General features: G+C 39.1%; 1 protein-coding gene across 3 annotated transcripts in view; it reads left to right on the forward strand.

The window, feature by feature from the left end:
- Cdk14 (cyclin-dependent kinase 14) overlaps positions 1-17,159 on the forward strand; it is a 548,127-nt gene that overhangs the window by 170,741 nt on the left and 360,227 nt on the right. For all 3 annotated transcript variants that reach the window (XM_005387996.2, XM_005387994.2, XM_013516047.1), the window contains one exon: positions 3,915-3,994. In XM_005387996.2, coding sequence (XP_005388053.1) covers positions 3,915-3,994 — 80 coding nt within the window. The remainder of the gene's footprint in view (positions 1-3,914; positions 3,995-17,159) is intronic.

Here is a 17,159-nt window from a genome sequence, read left to right on the forward strand (position 1 = left end):
GTTGGGCATACTCAAGAAACTAGTCACCTCTTCCCTAGGCTGGAAGTGCGCCTTGAAGTGAGGCCTCGCTGGGCATAGCAATTGTTAGAAGGATAGAAGAACAGTGGAGAATCTCTGAAATAGAACGGCTCTTTACCTAGCTTAAAACAACTAGAGGCAGGTTTGGCAGCATCTCCAATGAAACGTTCATACCATCTGTGATGATATGAATACAATTTCAAGTGCGTTTTTCACCTTGTTATTTACCTGAATTAATGTCTGCATTGGCAATCAAACCTTGATTGCTTTCTATTCATTAACTTTTGATTTAATTAATAAGACTTGTTAAAGAGGAATCATCAGTGTTTTTCTGTAAACAGCCCTAATTTATTGATTCAGTTTGAATTTTGTAATTACTTTAAGTTACTTAAATCAGTGTTTGAATTATGTGTTGGAATTACATGTGTTGGGCCTTCATAAAATAGCTTAAATCTACAAGATAATTAGAAGATAAAATGTTCATTTTGATGTTTACAGACTATCATTTATTTTGATATCTCTAAGAATGGGCATTTGTATATAAGTAACTTAGAATTTAAAAATTTTCAGGCCCTACTAGAGTTTAAAATATAAATGTAATGAAAGTAGAATATTAGGAAATTTGTAGTGGTAGTTTTTGCAAAGGCATCTTTTCCAAAAGTAGAGCTGGTTGCTTAATATGTTTACTAGGCTTTAAAACTGGGCACCTCAGCAGTTGGTGAGTATCCAGACATGTAGCAAAAAACTAATTAAGAAAGGGGAAATTTACAGTGACTCTTAGGTTAAAGAGCAATTTGATGATCAATATGATTCTTAATAGGAAACCAATGAAGCAATTGGAGAGAGGAAGAATGCTGATTAGTGGTCTGTGCCCAGATTATTAAGGGATGGTGATTGCTTCCAAACATTTCTGTTGAGTGTAAGAAGGTTAATTAACAAAGCATTCTACAGATTCTAAAACTTCAAAGAAGTGGAAACTTGTCTCTCTGTACATGCAACCAAAACAAACTACCGAAATTTTACTCTGAGAAAAAAGAAAACAGTGGAAGGAGATGATTAGAGCTTTATAAAATTTTGGCACTTGTAATTTTTTGGGAAATAACTTCTATACTTTATTCTGGATTTATTTTGGATGTATGTCAGTGTGTTAATTATACTCATTTGGTAAAGCATACTCTGAACTAGGAAGGTTCTGGATACAGGTTACATAGCAGTTAACAAAGCAGTCCCTTCACTCCTGGAGCTCAAAGTTTTAGTTTCACATGTTGTAATGAATAAAATCTCAGTGACATCAAATGTTGCCATTTTCACAACCTGTAAAACATCTAGTGGTTGGAGGTTTATCTCATGGAGGGTTCAGAATTGGAATTCCACCCACCTGGGTCCTGTTCTTTCATGCAGTTACAGGGACTAAGTTTGAAAGAGTTTTCACCACAAAAATGATGCAGATTAGCCTGAGAGGTACTTAAAGGGGCCCTGTTATTAATTACTTGCATTTAGAGAGTGCTGACCCCATGGGTGGCTGGGCTCCTTCCACTGTGTAATAGGCCAGTCATGGCTTTATGGCCAAGAGTGTCCCTGCATTCCCAGCTCACTGTACATACAAGTTTATGCTTCTCGAGGAAAATGGAGAGCTTTGTGGGAGGAAGCGTGTGTGTGTGTGTGTGTGTTATGGGTGAGGGGAAAATATCTGTAAATGAGGGGAAATTTCCAAGCAGTTCTTGGAATCAGCTACTGCCTCCTCAGGGAGCCAGGGATGAGCTCAACTGGGCTGAGAAAAATCTGTGCAGATGTCAGCACTGGCTGCATTGCAGCCTCAAGCCCTGCCAAAGGCTTCCTCCTTCCTAAAGGACAAAGCGTGGAGGGCAGGGTACAGTCTCCAGCTGAACCCACAGGCGCAGTCGTATGTGCGGGCACCTGTTACCTTGAGCACAGACAGAACTAGCGCATCGAGGTAATGTGCTCAGGAGGGGCTGCAGAGCAGAAAAGCAGCAGGCCTGTCCTCCTGGCTGACGCATAGGGAGACCGCACAGCTCACCCTCAAGGAGACGGCACTCTGTGGGGCCCTGTTACCACACGTCCTTGTCGAATTCCTGTAACCCCTAATAATGGATTCAACAGTTAGTTCAACGGGAAATACAACTGGGATTGGGAGACTGTGATAAATTCCTTGGCTTTTTGGGTTTTGTGTTTGTGGTGATTTTTGAGCAAAAACGGATCAATGAGGTACAGTTTTTTAAAGAGACATTCAAATTCTTTATTTCAGATTCAGGCACTGGATTCTCTTGGCCACGTGAGCTCTCCTTTCCTTAACCTCTGAAAATCTTCCTTTGGTAGCAATTTAACTTGGAACCGGAGGGCGGTGGGTGTAGCTCAGGCTAGCTAACATCAGTAGAGGATCTGGGTTTAATCACCGGGATGGAAATAAACAAATGATTAAACAAAAACAAGAAACCATTTTGACTTATCAGAGTGACAGACTCAAATGTTGACTGAACGTTGATAATATTTATCAAAATCGGTTCTTTTTTTAGAAAGCTATCATACAGACATTTTATCTGGCATAAAGTTACCCATGGAAGTTACCTGTAGGTGTACAAGAATATTCCTTGCATCACCATTATAACAAAAAATGGGGCATAAGCTAAATGCCTGTCTAGTAGAGGAGTAGGATTATATTAAATGTGGCACACTTACACAAGGGAACATCTTGTGGGCTTTCAAAAGTGAGAGGCAGTGTTCTGTGAATTTGTAAGGAGATCCCTGGGATGTATTAAGTGACAGAAACAGTACAGACTGCATTCTGTCATATATACTGTCATTTATGTGTGTGTGTATGTATAATATGTATATATTATGCATGTGTATGCACATTTGTGTAATGCATACATATATGGAAGTCCTAGATCTGCAAATATATAAACAGTGGTAAATGATGACCTCAGAGCACAGGAGTGGGGTGGCCGAAGGAGGGTGTGGCCAGGAGATTTACTTTTCACTAAATGACTTATTGTACTTTACATATTTTTTATATGTACTTTTAACAAAATCTATTTTAATTAACAACAACAACAAAAAACTAGGCCTAGTGAAAGCGGAGAATAGAGCAATCGGGGGAAGGCTGGTGTGAATAGTCATGTCTTTGGTAGTTGATAGAATCTACTAGATAAAAGTTATCTCCACAGTACAAACTTGCTTTTAATTAGAGCTGACACATTTAGGGTATGTCTGGAACAACCATCTGCTTTGGATAGGTCTGTGGAGTCTTGTAAGAGTATATTCCTAACTTTACTTATGATACAATATAAAACACAACCAAGTCCTATGTAATTTTAGGAAAAATTATACAGATTTTAGTGTACAAAAAAAGTAGGAAGAATGGGGGGATGAGTTGGGAGAGAGAGAGAGAGAGAGAGAGAGAGAGAGAGAGAGAGAGAGAGAGAGAACATGTGCTAAGTGTCAAGTATTTGTCCTTGGGGATTGAAAAACTTCATGTGAAGAATGACAATGAAGACATTTCTGCAAAAGAAACAAGGAAAGCGCTATTGAGAAACAAAGGAAAAGGGTTATTTTGACTGTTCGATTTTTAGTTAATCTGAGAATAATTGTCAGATGTGATTTTGTTAAATACTAGTTTCATTTTGGAAGGAACAGAATGAATCACAGAAAACCTCATTTAAATCTTGGCCTATGCAAGTGTGAATATTTAACATATGGATATTTATGATGATGATACAGAATTGCAAGCCTTACTGAGATCAGTCTTGCTGTAGTGATATAATTGAGTCACTATCCTTTCCAGTGCAAAGTTACATAAAATAAAAATTGTAAGGAAGACAATTAGGACCATAATAAGCACATGTGTTTGCAAATTCTTTTTCTTTTGTCTCCCACAGGGTGAATGGAAAGTTGGTAGCCTTGAAAGTGATCAGGCTGCAGGAGGAAGAGGGGACACCTTTCACGGCCATCAGGGAAGGTAGGCCCCTGCACTTGGCACCTTTGCTTTTTTGCGGTGCTCGTAGCTGTGTAAATAACATCGCCGCGTTTGTGGAGTGTTAAAATTTCACTTTTATATCTCCCATTGGACGTAGAAGCTGAAATTAGCGAACCGGTACCTTTTAGAATCGTTTCAGGCCCTGTGAAATAAGAAAAGGCCATCCTGCTGTGGGTTTTGACATGGGGAAGAATGTGGTGCGTTGGTGGCCTGGCTATCTAGGACACTGAGGAATTTTATACATCTGAATACGTGTGAAGAGCTTCTAAGCTGTATTACTAGTGTAACATTACATTCATGCCTTTTGTGGGAAATTCTTAAAAACAAGAGGATCATACAATCTTGTGAAGTCATCTCAGTTTTTTCTTTCATGATTTCTTTGTTCTTGCCCTTGTATTTTCTATTGGCTTTCATATTAATACATGCTCTTTATGTATTTGAGCCATTTATGTTGCAATATTTTCCCTCCTGTGCCATTTTTATAAAAACTTCTTTTATGCTATAGTTGTTATATATAAAATTCTAATTTTTGTGAGATAAAATTGTCTCTTTATTAATTTCTTTGTAGAAAAGTTTCTGTAATTGACAAAGAAAAAAATATCTTCTCTCCTTGGTGGAAACTTTTCAGTTCAGGTTCATAACTCCTAGATATGATGAGTAGCTTTACCTCTACTACACTGGGTTTTTTTTTTTGGTATCAGGAATCAAACTCAAGACCTTGTGCTTGCCAGGCAAGTGCTTGTGCCACTGAGCTATATCCCTGGCCCTACTACATTCTTAAAAGTACAGATTTTTAGTTTTACCAGTCTCCCTCTTATGACCAAATCAGAAATATAGCTCACTGTTCTGCTTTACCCAACTTTTAATCAGATAACATATGGCTCTTTCTGTGACACCAGATTTTTCAAATAGCTACATCTTCTCTTTATCTTGTGATGGCTTTTTCTCTAAACTTTGGAGTGTTTCAGGACAGGAAAGGACCTTCTTACCTCTGGACATTCTTTCTTAGGTTGATTTTATTCATTTCATGAGATTAAATGGCAACTATAAACTACCAAACGACATACACACATCTCTGTAGATAAGAACTTGTCTCCATCCCTTTTTATGTATTCTCTGCCTGTGTATCATCTCCTCTCGAATCTGGTAATGTATAAAAAGAACAATACATCACTACCAAGTGCAGCTCACTGTGGGAATGCAAGGCTGATTCAGTCCTTTAAGAATCAGTTGTACGTCTAACAATTACCTCAGATTTACATTCAGACGGAACTGTGGTCCCTGCACCATATTCCAAAGTATACTCTTCCTACATTAGTAAGAACATCTAGCATTCCCCTTTCTCAGTCTAGATCCTGCACAAGTCCTGCTGGTTATTTCTGTGAACCTCAGAACTGTCCTCAGATAGCACCAGTCAGCCCCTCCCTTAGTCCAGGGATCGTCAGTTCTTCCTTAGACCTTGGCCCCAGCTTCTTCATGTCCTCTCCACTCCTGCCCTTGCGTTCTGTCTCTACTCTGAAACTGGTATCATCTATTTAAAAACCTAAATTATGTTATATCAGTCCCTTCGATTAAAACTCTTTCACGTACTGCATGCCTGGGTTTTCTTCAGCCGTGTCACAGGTTTCCTGTCTCAGGATTTCACATGTGTTCTTCCCTCTGGCAGCCCTGTGCTTCCCTTGGTCTTTTTATATTCCAGGTGTCAGTTCAAATATCCTCTTTCCAGAGAGGTTTCCTGTGGCCATCCTGCCTAAAATAGCAGCTAACCATTATCTTAGCAATCTCTACTCACCATGCTTTGCTCTATTTATTTGCTTTATCATTCTTGTTGGAATTTGAAATGGTTTATGTCTCTTTCTATTCATACATAGTCCTGTTGAGGCCAGGAACCTTCTATCCTCACCATCCAGCATAGTAATCACTCTGTAATAACCACTGAGTGAATTACAGAACATCATTAAGCTAGAGTCTACAAATATGGTGAAATATTAGATATATTCTCAGTCCTCAAGAGCTCTGCTTTCAGGTGGCCAACAGAAGATACAGATAATTAATATGTCGTGGCATACTATGCCAAATCATTTCTGAAGTACTGTAGAGTCTAAGGAAAGTCCTCCATTGGTGAAGGGAGGTAAGCTATCAGCTCAAACCTGAATTAGGAATAAGATACATAAGCAGTGAAGAGAAGATTGGGAAGCTGCATTCCAGATAGGCATGGAAAGGGGGCAGAGATCAGAAAATGCAATGTCTTTGCCGAGAGCAGTGAATAGGACTGGGTTAGATCAGGATTCTCAGTTACTGGTGGTACCCGGGTGGGATGGTTATTGGTCCGAAGGAGGTGTTTTTGTTACTATAGTGGTCAGACAGTGCACTGAAATTTAGTGAGTGGGAGCTGGACATCTACAGTGTCCATGAGATCTTCTGCTAAGAGAGTACTGCTCTCTGTGGCTTGCCGCCTTCTTCTGGGAGTAACATTCTGTTTGAGCACAGTCGGTTCCATTTATTTATGTATTTCCTGTGGCTTCTTTCTGAGTTGTGGACTCGTGGCCCACTGCACAGCCCCAAACAGATAAAGTATGTATTATCTGCTTCTTTTAGGGGAAAAAAATGTTGTTTCCTATTTTAATACTGTGAATAATTGTCTTGTGTTCTACAAAGCTTTTGAATAAACTTCCAGGCATTCATGGAAGTGAGAAAAACTTGTTTACATTCTTCTGAGCTTATAACCCTCAGTTGTTTCACATGTAATCAAAAAGCGTGCTGTGCATAGGTTTAATACATGCCAAATTTCCCAGAAATCCGTCTTCATTATAAATCTAGGGAAAATAGAATGGTGTTTCATTGAGAACATTACTGTAAGTTGTTCATATTTCAGAAAAATCATGTGACTAATGGTATTACTGTTTATGCTATCAAAGTCACTAATGTAATACCCTTGAGTCAGCCTGCATTTGTAGTGGTTGTGTTTATGCTGATTCTACATGTAGTTATGAATACCACTCTTTAATATGGTTTCCAATATAGTTCTCCTTATTTTATATTTAAAGAGATTGTTGTATTATAAGCTACCTTCTATTTCTCTTTACTATTTCAGTTACATATAGATGGAATATGTTGAAATTATAAATACAAATATTTGAAATTATGTGTGTGCATTTATCTTATTATCTATCAATTTCATTTCATAGTAGTAAAGCCACACTTTCATATACCTATCTGTATGCATTGCACATTTATCCATAGATCTATTTTAGGTAGATATAGATGAACATATCTGAAATTATGTGTAAATATTTGAAATTTTGAATATACATACATCTTATTACATATTTCATAGTAACAAAGGCAAAGAAAAGTTCTAAAAATATTTGTTGTCTAAAGTGGGTGTTCAGTTGCATGGGATTGAAGACGTTTGACAGAGTTGGGACAGAGCTATGGAAGAAGGCAAAGTTGTCAATGACACTGAATTTGGTTCTGGTAGACCCTGAATTGGAGGGAGTAGGAAAGGGGTAAGACACAGTGCCAGGAAGGCAGCAGGGAAAGTGAAACTGGCCATCAGACATGCTCCCTGTGGGGGGGCGTGTACATGAGTATTAACCAAGTTAACCTTGCTGTTGGTGCTGGTCTAGGTTCAAGGTTAAGAGCAGATTCGTAATGCTGCTATAGGACTATTGTGACAAATGGGTCCATTGGTTAGAGGTTCAATGGAAGAAGCAAGTAAGGTAAATTATTCACATTGTCTGGGATGCGGCAAGGTTCTAGAACCTGGAGGATAGGTTCAAGGCAACACAGGAAGGCAGAGAGCATGATGTCTGCCAAGGTGCTGTAACAAAGAACCACAGACTGGGTGGTTTGAAATACAGAAGGTTATTGCCCCACAGTTCTAGAGTCTAATGAGTCCAAGGTCGAGGTCATGACTGCCGGTGAGGGCCTCAAGGGAAAAAGAGTCTGTTCCAGGATTTTCCCTTTGGCCTGGAGGTAGATGTCTTCTCCCTCTGTCCTCACAGGGTCTTCCTTTCATGCCTGTATCCAGACTTCTTTTTATAATGGTGCCGCCTCATATTGGCTTGGGATGGAACCTGATGGTCTCATTTTAATTTAATTACTTTGTAAAGATACTATCTCCACAATCATATATGGTCACATTCTAAAGTATTGGGACTTAAACATATGAATTCAAGGGAGACACAGTTCAGCTAATACATATAACTTCAGGCCTTAGTGACCCTACTTTCAGAAGACGGGAGCTGGATTATATCATCGCTTAGAAACTCTTTTCTGTGGCATGCGGTTTTGATTTCTCTTGGAGTCTTTAAACCCAGATTTTTTAATAATCTGAAGGCAAGATAGAGAAGTATTGAAGTATTGAAGCCTGGATGGACTAATCACACAATGATGCGTGTTTTCCTTTGAATAAAATATTTTTGAGCTTTTTCCTAATAAAGTCTGAGTTCTACTTAATTTCTATTAGAGGTACAATGACTTTATGGTAGGTGGAAGAACTCTGGATCAGTTTTGGCTATTTGGTCCTCTTTGTCTTCTCATTCCTGTCTTTGAGAGTCGTCTTTTTTTCTGACACTGATGTGCAGAAGCACAATCTATTACTGTTGCTGAGCCTTTCTGCCCTTTCCCATGACTACTTTTAGAAGTCAAGGCACAGTAATTCCCGCGAATGTCTAGTGGTAGAACCTGCGCTGGTAAGGACCGTGGGAGGCGCTAGGAATGTGTCCGTTCTCGCATTGTTGAGGTAGCGGGGTGGCTTGTGCAGTGGCAGGGAGCACTGGAATATTGAGTGTCCTCTGTGCTTCTGGTTGGTTCTTCATTCACAGAATGTCAAGAACAACGAGATTTCAAAGTAGGAAAGCTCCACCTTCCATAAAATAGTTTTAAAGTGACTGCTTTCCCTTTATAGGCTTACCTAGGAATTTAAATTTTAACGTAATTTTCATCTGAAGTGGAGATACTTGCAAGCAACCGTAATCTTACCTAGATTTATGTCCGAAGATGGAGTTTGAATCTTATCGTTTCAAGCTAGAGTACGTAATGGCTTATTTCAGGCTTAGGTGCTTTGAAACTCACTTTGTCTTTGATAACAGCTTAGAGAAATTAAGTAGCAGTGGTGAGGCCCAGATTTTCTATTTTAATTTAAAATGCTGATGGTTTGTAATGTGCTAATTAGAGGGCTAGAAGTTACAGAAGTTTTGAAAGGAGTGAAATGTCTTAAGATATTCTGTCTTGAAAACAAGCTCAAAGCATGTCTGTTCTTACTCTTTGGTATTATATCCTAGATAAAATAAGCAGTCTTTTTCTTTTAAGATTTTCCCAAACTAGAAAGTTGAGCTTACCAATTGTCTGGTTTCATGCATGCTTGATTATATAATACTTTTGGTAGGCAAGAATTTTTTTTTTTTTTTTTTTTTTTTTTTCCCCCCGCTACCGGGAATTGAACTCACAACCTTGCGCTTGCCAGGCAGGCGTTGTGCTGCTGAGCTAAATCGCCAGCCCCTGGCAAGAATTATTTTTAAAGAGAAATTTAAATAATCTGATGAAGAGCAACTTTAAACTAGTAGCAATACCAGTAGATAGTGAGTATGTGCTTTCACACTGTTCATACATGTCAGAGCCTGGTCTCAGTTAATTTTCACAAAGCTTGCTAATTTATAGTCATTTTTCCATTTTAAAGTGAAGAAAGTTAGGTGTGGACTGGTTAAGTCATCCAGGTAAAGTCACCTGTACTTTGTAATAGAGCTAAAAATTACACCTGAGAAGTTACTCTGTAGCACCTATACTTAAAACAATACACTGTGATAGATTTTTAAACAGAATTCATGCTGCAGTTTTAAAAAAAGAGAATAGTAAAAAAAAAAAAAAAAGTACCAAAATACCAACATCACAGACAAAAACAAAACAAAGCAAAAAAATTAAAAATGTTACAGGGTTTCATAACAAAATGAATAGGATTGCCAGATATAAGAATGCAAGATTGATCAAACCATTAAAGAGAATAAAAGAAAATAATAATTAAAAAGAACATTAGAGATGACACAGAGTTTCATGCGAAGGTATAAACATATCAAGGAAGCAAAAAAGTTTTAAGGAAAATATATTTAAGAGTTTCTTTATGAAAGCAATAGCAGTTACTGAAAAAAATATGGGAGCTTGGTTTCCCTTGTAGGACAGTAAAGGGTCAAAGAGAGGAAGGTAACAAATGGCTTAAAAATGTGACTAAAGGAAAGTAAAAATGTGTACAGGAGAAGGGAGCCTCTACTGGTAAGCTGTGTAATACTGAGCTTGTTATTTTGCAGTCTTTTTAAAATCCAGGTCTGAATAGCCCCACATCTTTTATCCAGTTTTTCTCGCCGCCTCCACCCTTTGTGTGTGTTTTCATTGTCCCTCTGTTAGAATTGTATGGATGGATGGATTTCTAAGAAAAACTGTGGTCCTCAAGAAGGCAGAGATGGTTAGATACTGAGGAAATTAAGGGGAAAGGGTAATGTCTTTTCCTTCAGTTATTTGCAAACAGTTAACCTGCTTATAAAGTGAATATTTTGATCTTCTCCTTGTTCATTTTTTGTTGTTGTTGTTTTTGTCTTTTTGAGACAGGGTCTCACTATGCAGTTCAGGGGGTCCTTGAGCTTTGTAGCCCAGGCTGGTCTTGAACTCACAACAATCCTCCTGCCTCAGCCTCCTGAGTGCTGAGATGACAGGTGTGCGCCACCACGCCCGGCTTCTCCTTGTTCATTTTGAGTATGTGGAACTGCATACTATATTTGTAAAAGGACAGTAAATGCGGTATGCAAATTAATTTGTATAAACTTGTTAAAGTTACAAAATAGAAAATAAGGCTTTTACTGAGCCACTAAAATTGTAATGTGTGACTGCTTTATTTGATTTTCTTCATAACATTATTATATCTTACATTATAATCTCTTTATTTTTATTTTTATCACTTCTTCATGGCTGTCTGCTATAATTGCTTGTTGAACTTGAATGTTAGGGTTGATAACTAATTGAATTACAATTCAGTTGATAATTAACCAATTTTAGCTTCAATTTAGGGTTGTTGTGGTTTTTTTAGGGCTATTGCGATGGATAACTGTAAAGTTGGTTTATTTTCTTATAGTGCTGGAGGATAGGAGTAAAAAACGAAGGCATTGGCCAGCCTGTCCTCCCTGTAAAGACCATAGGAAAGAAATCGTTGCTTGTGGGGCTGGGAATTTAGCTCAGTGGCAAAGTGCCTGCCTGGCAAGTGTAAGGTCGTGAGTTTGATTCCTGGTACCGGAAGAAAAACAAAAAAGCAAAAAAATGAAGAAGAAATCATTGCTGATGCTTTCCCAGCTTCTCATGACTCCCGGTGATGTTTGGTTTATAGTTGCAGCGCTCTACCTCTGTCTTCTGCTTGCCCCGGTCTTCTTTCTCTGTCACTGTGTGGCTTATTCGCCTCTTACAGGACATCAGTCCGAGTTGGAGACTATTCTAGTGTAGTATGGCTTTATCTTAACTCAGTTAATTACATTCATGAAGACTATATTTGCAAATAAGGTAACATTGTGAAGTTCCAGGTGGATGTGAAATTTGGGAAAATAGTGTTTAACCTATTACAGGTATTATTTTTCTCAATTTCACAAAGACTTTCGCAGGTTATAGTGGACTGAGACCTGCGTTTACTTTCATGAGCTTGAAAGACGAACATACCTTATTGTGGTTTTGGTAGCACTTGTCAGTGTTTTCCTGTTACCGAAGTTTATATGTATTAGACAAATTAAAATGTGTCAATTTTCTCCAAGGTGATTTGACTCTTTTGTTATTGTTCTTTTTTTAAAAAATTTTTTATTTTTTTTTGCGGTATCAGGAATCGAACTCACGACCTTGTGCTTGCCAGGCAGGCGCTTATGCCACTGAGCTATATCCCCAGCCCTCATTTTTTTTTTTTTAAATGAAAATATGACTTCTCCTGGGAGAGTGAATGAGTCATGAATGTGGCTTGTGTGGACCCAGATTACCCATCTGGCAGGACAGTGAACAGCATTGAGACATTGGTAGTTAGGGGGTTGAAAGCAGAGAGAACTGATGTAACGGAGATCCTCAGGGCTACTAAGTAGATGTGAAATGATGAAGGCCTACTCAAAGAGAAGATGTTGTAAATCTTGATTAGATTCCCGGCTGCTACACAAGAGTCTCTTTTACCCAGATATGCAGTCTAAGAAATACGCAGTTTCAGTGATGAAATAGAATTTAGGTGGTAGGTATATGATCATCTTTGGTTATAATCTAAATCTTATTACTGAGACTCATCTGACCTCTGTCACCTTCGCAGTGGAGAGAGGGCAGCTGGCCAAGGGAACCTAGCCTTTCCATTCCCTCCCTGTTCCCTGGCCCCAAGGCTGCTCAGGCTGTAGAAGTTCTGTAGAGAGAATCGGCGCAGAGGGGGAGGGGCTCTGGGGCCATCAGCTTCTCTGTGGCAGGATTAGAAGGCAGTTCTGGGGAGGAGGAGAGAGAACCACTACTTCTTTGTGTTTCATGAGTATTGGTGTTTGAGTTGTTCATCATCTTGCAATGATTTCTAAGTGAACAAGGAAAATATAGACAGGATTTTAAATTATCCTGAGCCCAAGGTCAGGGCAACATCTGATCCTAAGCGGTGGGGGATGTTAAAATGGGTGTCTCCCATGGATTGTGGTAATTAAAGGAGCAGGGGCTGGGGATTTAGCGTAGCAGCACAGCACCTGCCCTGCAAGCGCCTGCCCTGCAAGCACAAGGTTGTGAGTTTGATTCCTGGTACCAGGAAAAAAAAAGATAATTAAGGGAGCAATTTTGTGCTTACTTCATTCTTGAATTCAGTTGTTTCATTGACAAGTGTCTTTACAGTGCACCATGCTAGTTTGAAGTTCATTAATGCTGTATGAGCTAATTTGGAAGCTAAGTCAGACTGTAGAGATTACCTCAGCCAGGGGTTGTGGGACCCAGTCTGCATGCTAGGTTCTTGTAGTGGATTTCAATCAGTACGATTAGTGACCAGCAAGAGGCAGTTCAGCCTAGTGGCTAGGTATCTGGTCTCTCAGGTGCGACTACTTGGATTCAAATGATTTTGAGCAAGTCTCAGTTTGCTCTTCCATGAGAGGATAGAATGTTATTAACCTCATAGAATTGTTGAGATATTGTAACAACTAAAAGCGAACAGAAGTAGTGTCCTATTCACTTTCCTTGTCACTGATACCCAGTATCCCATACTCGTGACTTAGAGGAAGAGAGGCTTATTTTTTGCTCACTGTTTGGTCAGCTGGCTCCAAGGTAGAGTGGCGTGACAGTGAGGCATGGCGGGAGAAATGCTGCGGACATCACAGCAACCGGGAAGCACGGTCAAGGGAGGATCCTGAAGGGAGATCTCCCCTTCTGGGTCACACTCACAGTGAACCACCTCCTCTAACCAGCTGCCCCACCTCTAACAGCAAATAAACTGTAATGCCCCTATACCTCAGGCAACTTCCAGAAGCCCTCAGAGTGTGTGAGGCTTGATGGGGGAGCATCTAGATATGAATCATAACAAGTAGAAACAATCAAGGAGTAATGAAAATCTCTTGCATATAAAAATGTATTAACAAGAATTAAAAATTCACAAGGCAATTTGCATGAAGTTAAGGAGCTCTCCCAAAGGAGACCCAGTTAAGGTTTAATATCTTTGTGAATACGTGATATAGTTCTTTTGAGTTTTCTTCTCTTCTTGTCCTCCCCCTCTCCCTCCTCATCCCCTCCCCTTCTCCTTCTCCCTCCCCCTTCTTTCCCCCTCCCTCTTCTCCCTCCTCTCCATTCTCCTTCCTCTTCCTTTTCCTCTCCTCCCCCTTGTCAATTTGGTCTCTATTCATTGAGAGCATCCTTCAGGTACCTGGAGATCTTGCTTGTCATTTCATATGTAAGAGTCAGACACTGCTATGCTGACAGGAAACCCTAGGTCCCTGGATAGGGAATGCTGGTTGACGAGCTTCACTGCAGTGTGATGGGAATGAACTAACCAGTGTTTTCCTTGGAGCCCCTCACATGTCAGTAAATGGAGGTCTTTTCTTGGGAGGAGGCATCAGTTTACATAGGGAAGGATTATTTAACCTCCTGCCTAGGGAATTTAAGTTTTCTGTCCACATGTGGGGATTGAGTCAGAGACAATAATGGAAATTATTACTTTTGGACACATAGATTTTCATCCAGTTCCCCCCCTCCCCACCCCCGTTAGGTTTAATACAGGTTCAGGTCATGCACAGGGTGCAGAAGGACCAAATATTTAAGGCACAAAATAACTACAGGCCTGTATAAAGCAGGAGATGACTGTGAAGGGCTGAAGGACACATGGTAGGTGTCTGACTAGATATGGAGCTTTGGGGCTGGGGATTTAGCTCAGCGGCAAAGCGCCTGCCTGGCAAGCACAAGGTCGTGAGTTCGGTTCCCGGTACCGGAGAAAAACCAAAAACCAAAAAAAGGAAAAAAAAAAAAAAATAGATATGGAGCTTTGTGGAGATGGCTGTATTGTGAATAGCTTCTGGGTTTTTGGATTGGGAAATTGGGTCAATAGTGGAGCCAGTGAGAAGAAAGTGATTATGGCAGGGGAGGGATTATGGGAAAGATACCTAAGTTCAATCAGATTTGTCAAGTTGGAGACCTGACACTTATGTGGCACTTGTTTACATGCTGGTAATATTTAGATAATAGATCAGTTGTACCTAAATTGATGATCTTGCTTGTCACATTAAAGTAAAAACTGGTTTAATTTTCAACACTGTGAAGAAGCTTGATGTTATCATCTTCATTTTACTAATTAAGAAGCTGGAGTCTTAGCGGAATTTTGCCCAGAGTCACACAAATCATCAAGCAGCAGATCCAGAATTCAGCTCGGATTTTCTACCTGGTACCTGTTAGAAGTGGAGACGTGCCTGGTGCGTCGTAGACACTCAGTACGTGCTGAACCACCAAACAAATGAATGCGTGAGGGAATCAACTCCAGATCATTTGTTTTTATTCTATTATAATGCATTGCTATTGGGATAAAAATTCACATGACCAACATTATACACAGATTGGTGTCTGTTAAGAAGCAAAAAGATGAAGTTGGGGAAGTACTGTCATTAAGTCAGAAAATATTAAGTCTTTGTGGAGACTGTACCTACGGGGTTAATAATATCCCTTAATTACTGCAGACTGCTCAGGTACGCAATTTCCTGAATGAGTGTACGGGGAAGGCCAAATAAAAAGAGGCAAATGGAATGATTTCAGGGCTCCAGAAGGAGCAAAGCCCTCTCACATAATTCTTAATTCTCTCAGGGCTAAGACCATGACCTTCTCTGGGTCACCCATATTTACTTGGTTATCAGAAGAAGCGAGGGGAGTACTCAAGAAAGGTGGAACCACTCAAGGTCTTGTCTAAGTAAGGTATTAAGTTAATCCAGTGAAGAATGAGATGCCTGAGGCTGTAGTCTTTATCCAGTTGAGATCTGACCCAGGTGTCCTTGGCTGTGATCTTGTTTTATCCTTTGAGGCTTTCTGGTTTCATCAACCACTACAGGTTCTAGTAGGGATTAGTGACTCACAGAGGTTCACTTACTATGAGTCCTCCATTTCCAGATAAGGAGCCTACGCCTTGGACAGATTCACAAGTGAACATGAAAAGCCAATTGATTAATTTAAGTCCTGCTCAGGTCTGCTTTGTAATGGTCTCCATCATGTACCCTTAGCTAGGTGGCCATGAACAAGTACTTAACATGTTTCACCTTCAGTGTCTTCAGTTTTGAAATGAAGTTGGGACTTACGATATTAGAGCCATCCATTAAAATAACAGAACTAGCAGGAATCATTTACCTGGATGAGGCATGTGTAACTGTATCAATAGTGTTCCTCCTGCACACATGCTGTAGTATGATGCACATTTACTGGTAAAGTAGTTCTTTCAAACTCCTCAGTAATAATCTTTGATGTCTGTCATTTCAGAAATTAGTATGAATTGCTTTGGAGCATTTCAAAGTGACAGGTGAAAATTTTGCAAATGACAGATAAAAACCTATGGGTCTTGACTGTAATTCTAAGTAAGCTTATGGAAATTGCTGTAATTTATTCATTGTAAGTGTGAATAATCTGGTGGCTATCTGCCAGCTGATAGCCACAAAAATCATAAGCTATTAAATCGTACAACTTTAAAACTTGTGAAAATCATGTTTTTTGTGTGTGTCATTAGGGTTTAAAATTTATGTTTTAATCAAGTAACTGGTTTCTTGGCTGCCTTAATTTGTAAAAATAGATATATTTTGTCCTTTTTTGTCAATTTGAAAGGCAAATTAAGATATTATAGTTTTATATTTAAGACATTTTTAGAAGAATTATGTAGTCAGTTGTCATCTGTATGCATTATAATTGCCTAAAAATTCCCATGGCCTTTTTCATTTGTTACCTTGCCAACCCTTCGGAAATGTTGCCTCATTTTATTCTCACATTAATCCTATGTGAATATAGAATTTATATCTCCAATTTAAAGATGAGAGAAACCAGTGCCTAGAGATAAATAAATTTTCCTTTGTCACACATTTTGCCAGTAGACAGGATTTTAACTGGGGCTTTAGCTGAAGTGTTTGTTCATTGAAAATACATTCTTCCCTTCAAAATTTCTTGGCTAATTAAAAAAGTGATGAGAATTCATAATCTATATATAAACTACTTGTCATAATAGTTATTCACATAGCTACTACAACTCAAAAATTGATTACAGACTTCAGTGTAAGAAATTAAAAATGCAGTTCGTTGACATACCTTTGCTGCTTGTAGTATTTGAAAAGCTGTTGCATTGTTTTGCTGAATAAGTTACATAGCGTCCAATAACATAGAAACAGTCAAAGGAGCACAAACGATGCAGCTCAGCCATTCATGACTATGTTCTAGCCCCTGACAGAGTTTACTGTGCTATGCATTTGAAGCTCTAGATTGAGACAGCTTTTCTTGTATGTCTAAGAAATGCTCAAGGAGGATAGTGAACAAAGAGAATTTGTTCAATGAGAATTTTTAAATGGTTATTTTAAAAGAGGTACATCATGTATATTGGAAAAAACTTTCTGAAAATGATTTTGACAGTTGTATAAAAAGAAGAGACATGGGCAAAATACGGTTTTAAAAATCT

The sequence above is a fragment of the Chinchilla lanigera genome, unplaced genomic scaffold, assembly GCF_000276665.1.
Source record: "Chinchilla lanigera isolate Chin_1 unplaced genomic scaffold, ChiLan1.0 scaffold00031, whole genome shotgun sequence".
Classification (NCBI taxonomy): domain Eukaryota; kingdom Metazoa; phylum Chordata; class Mammalia; order Rodentia; family Chinchillidae; genus Chinchilla; species Chinchilla lanigera.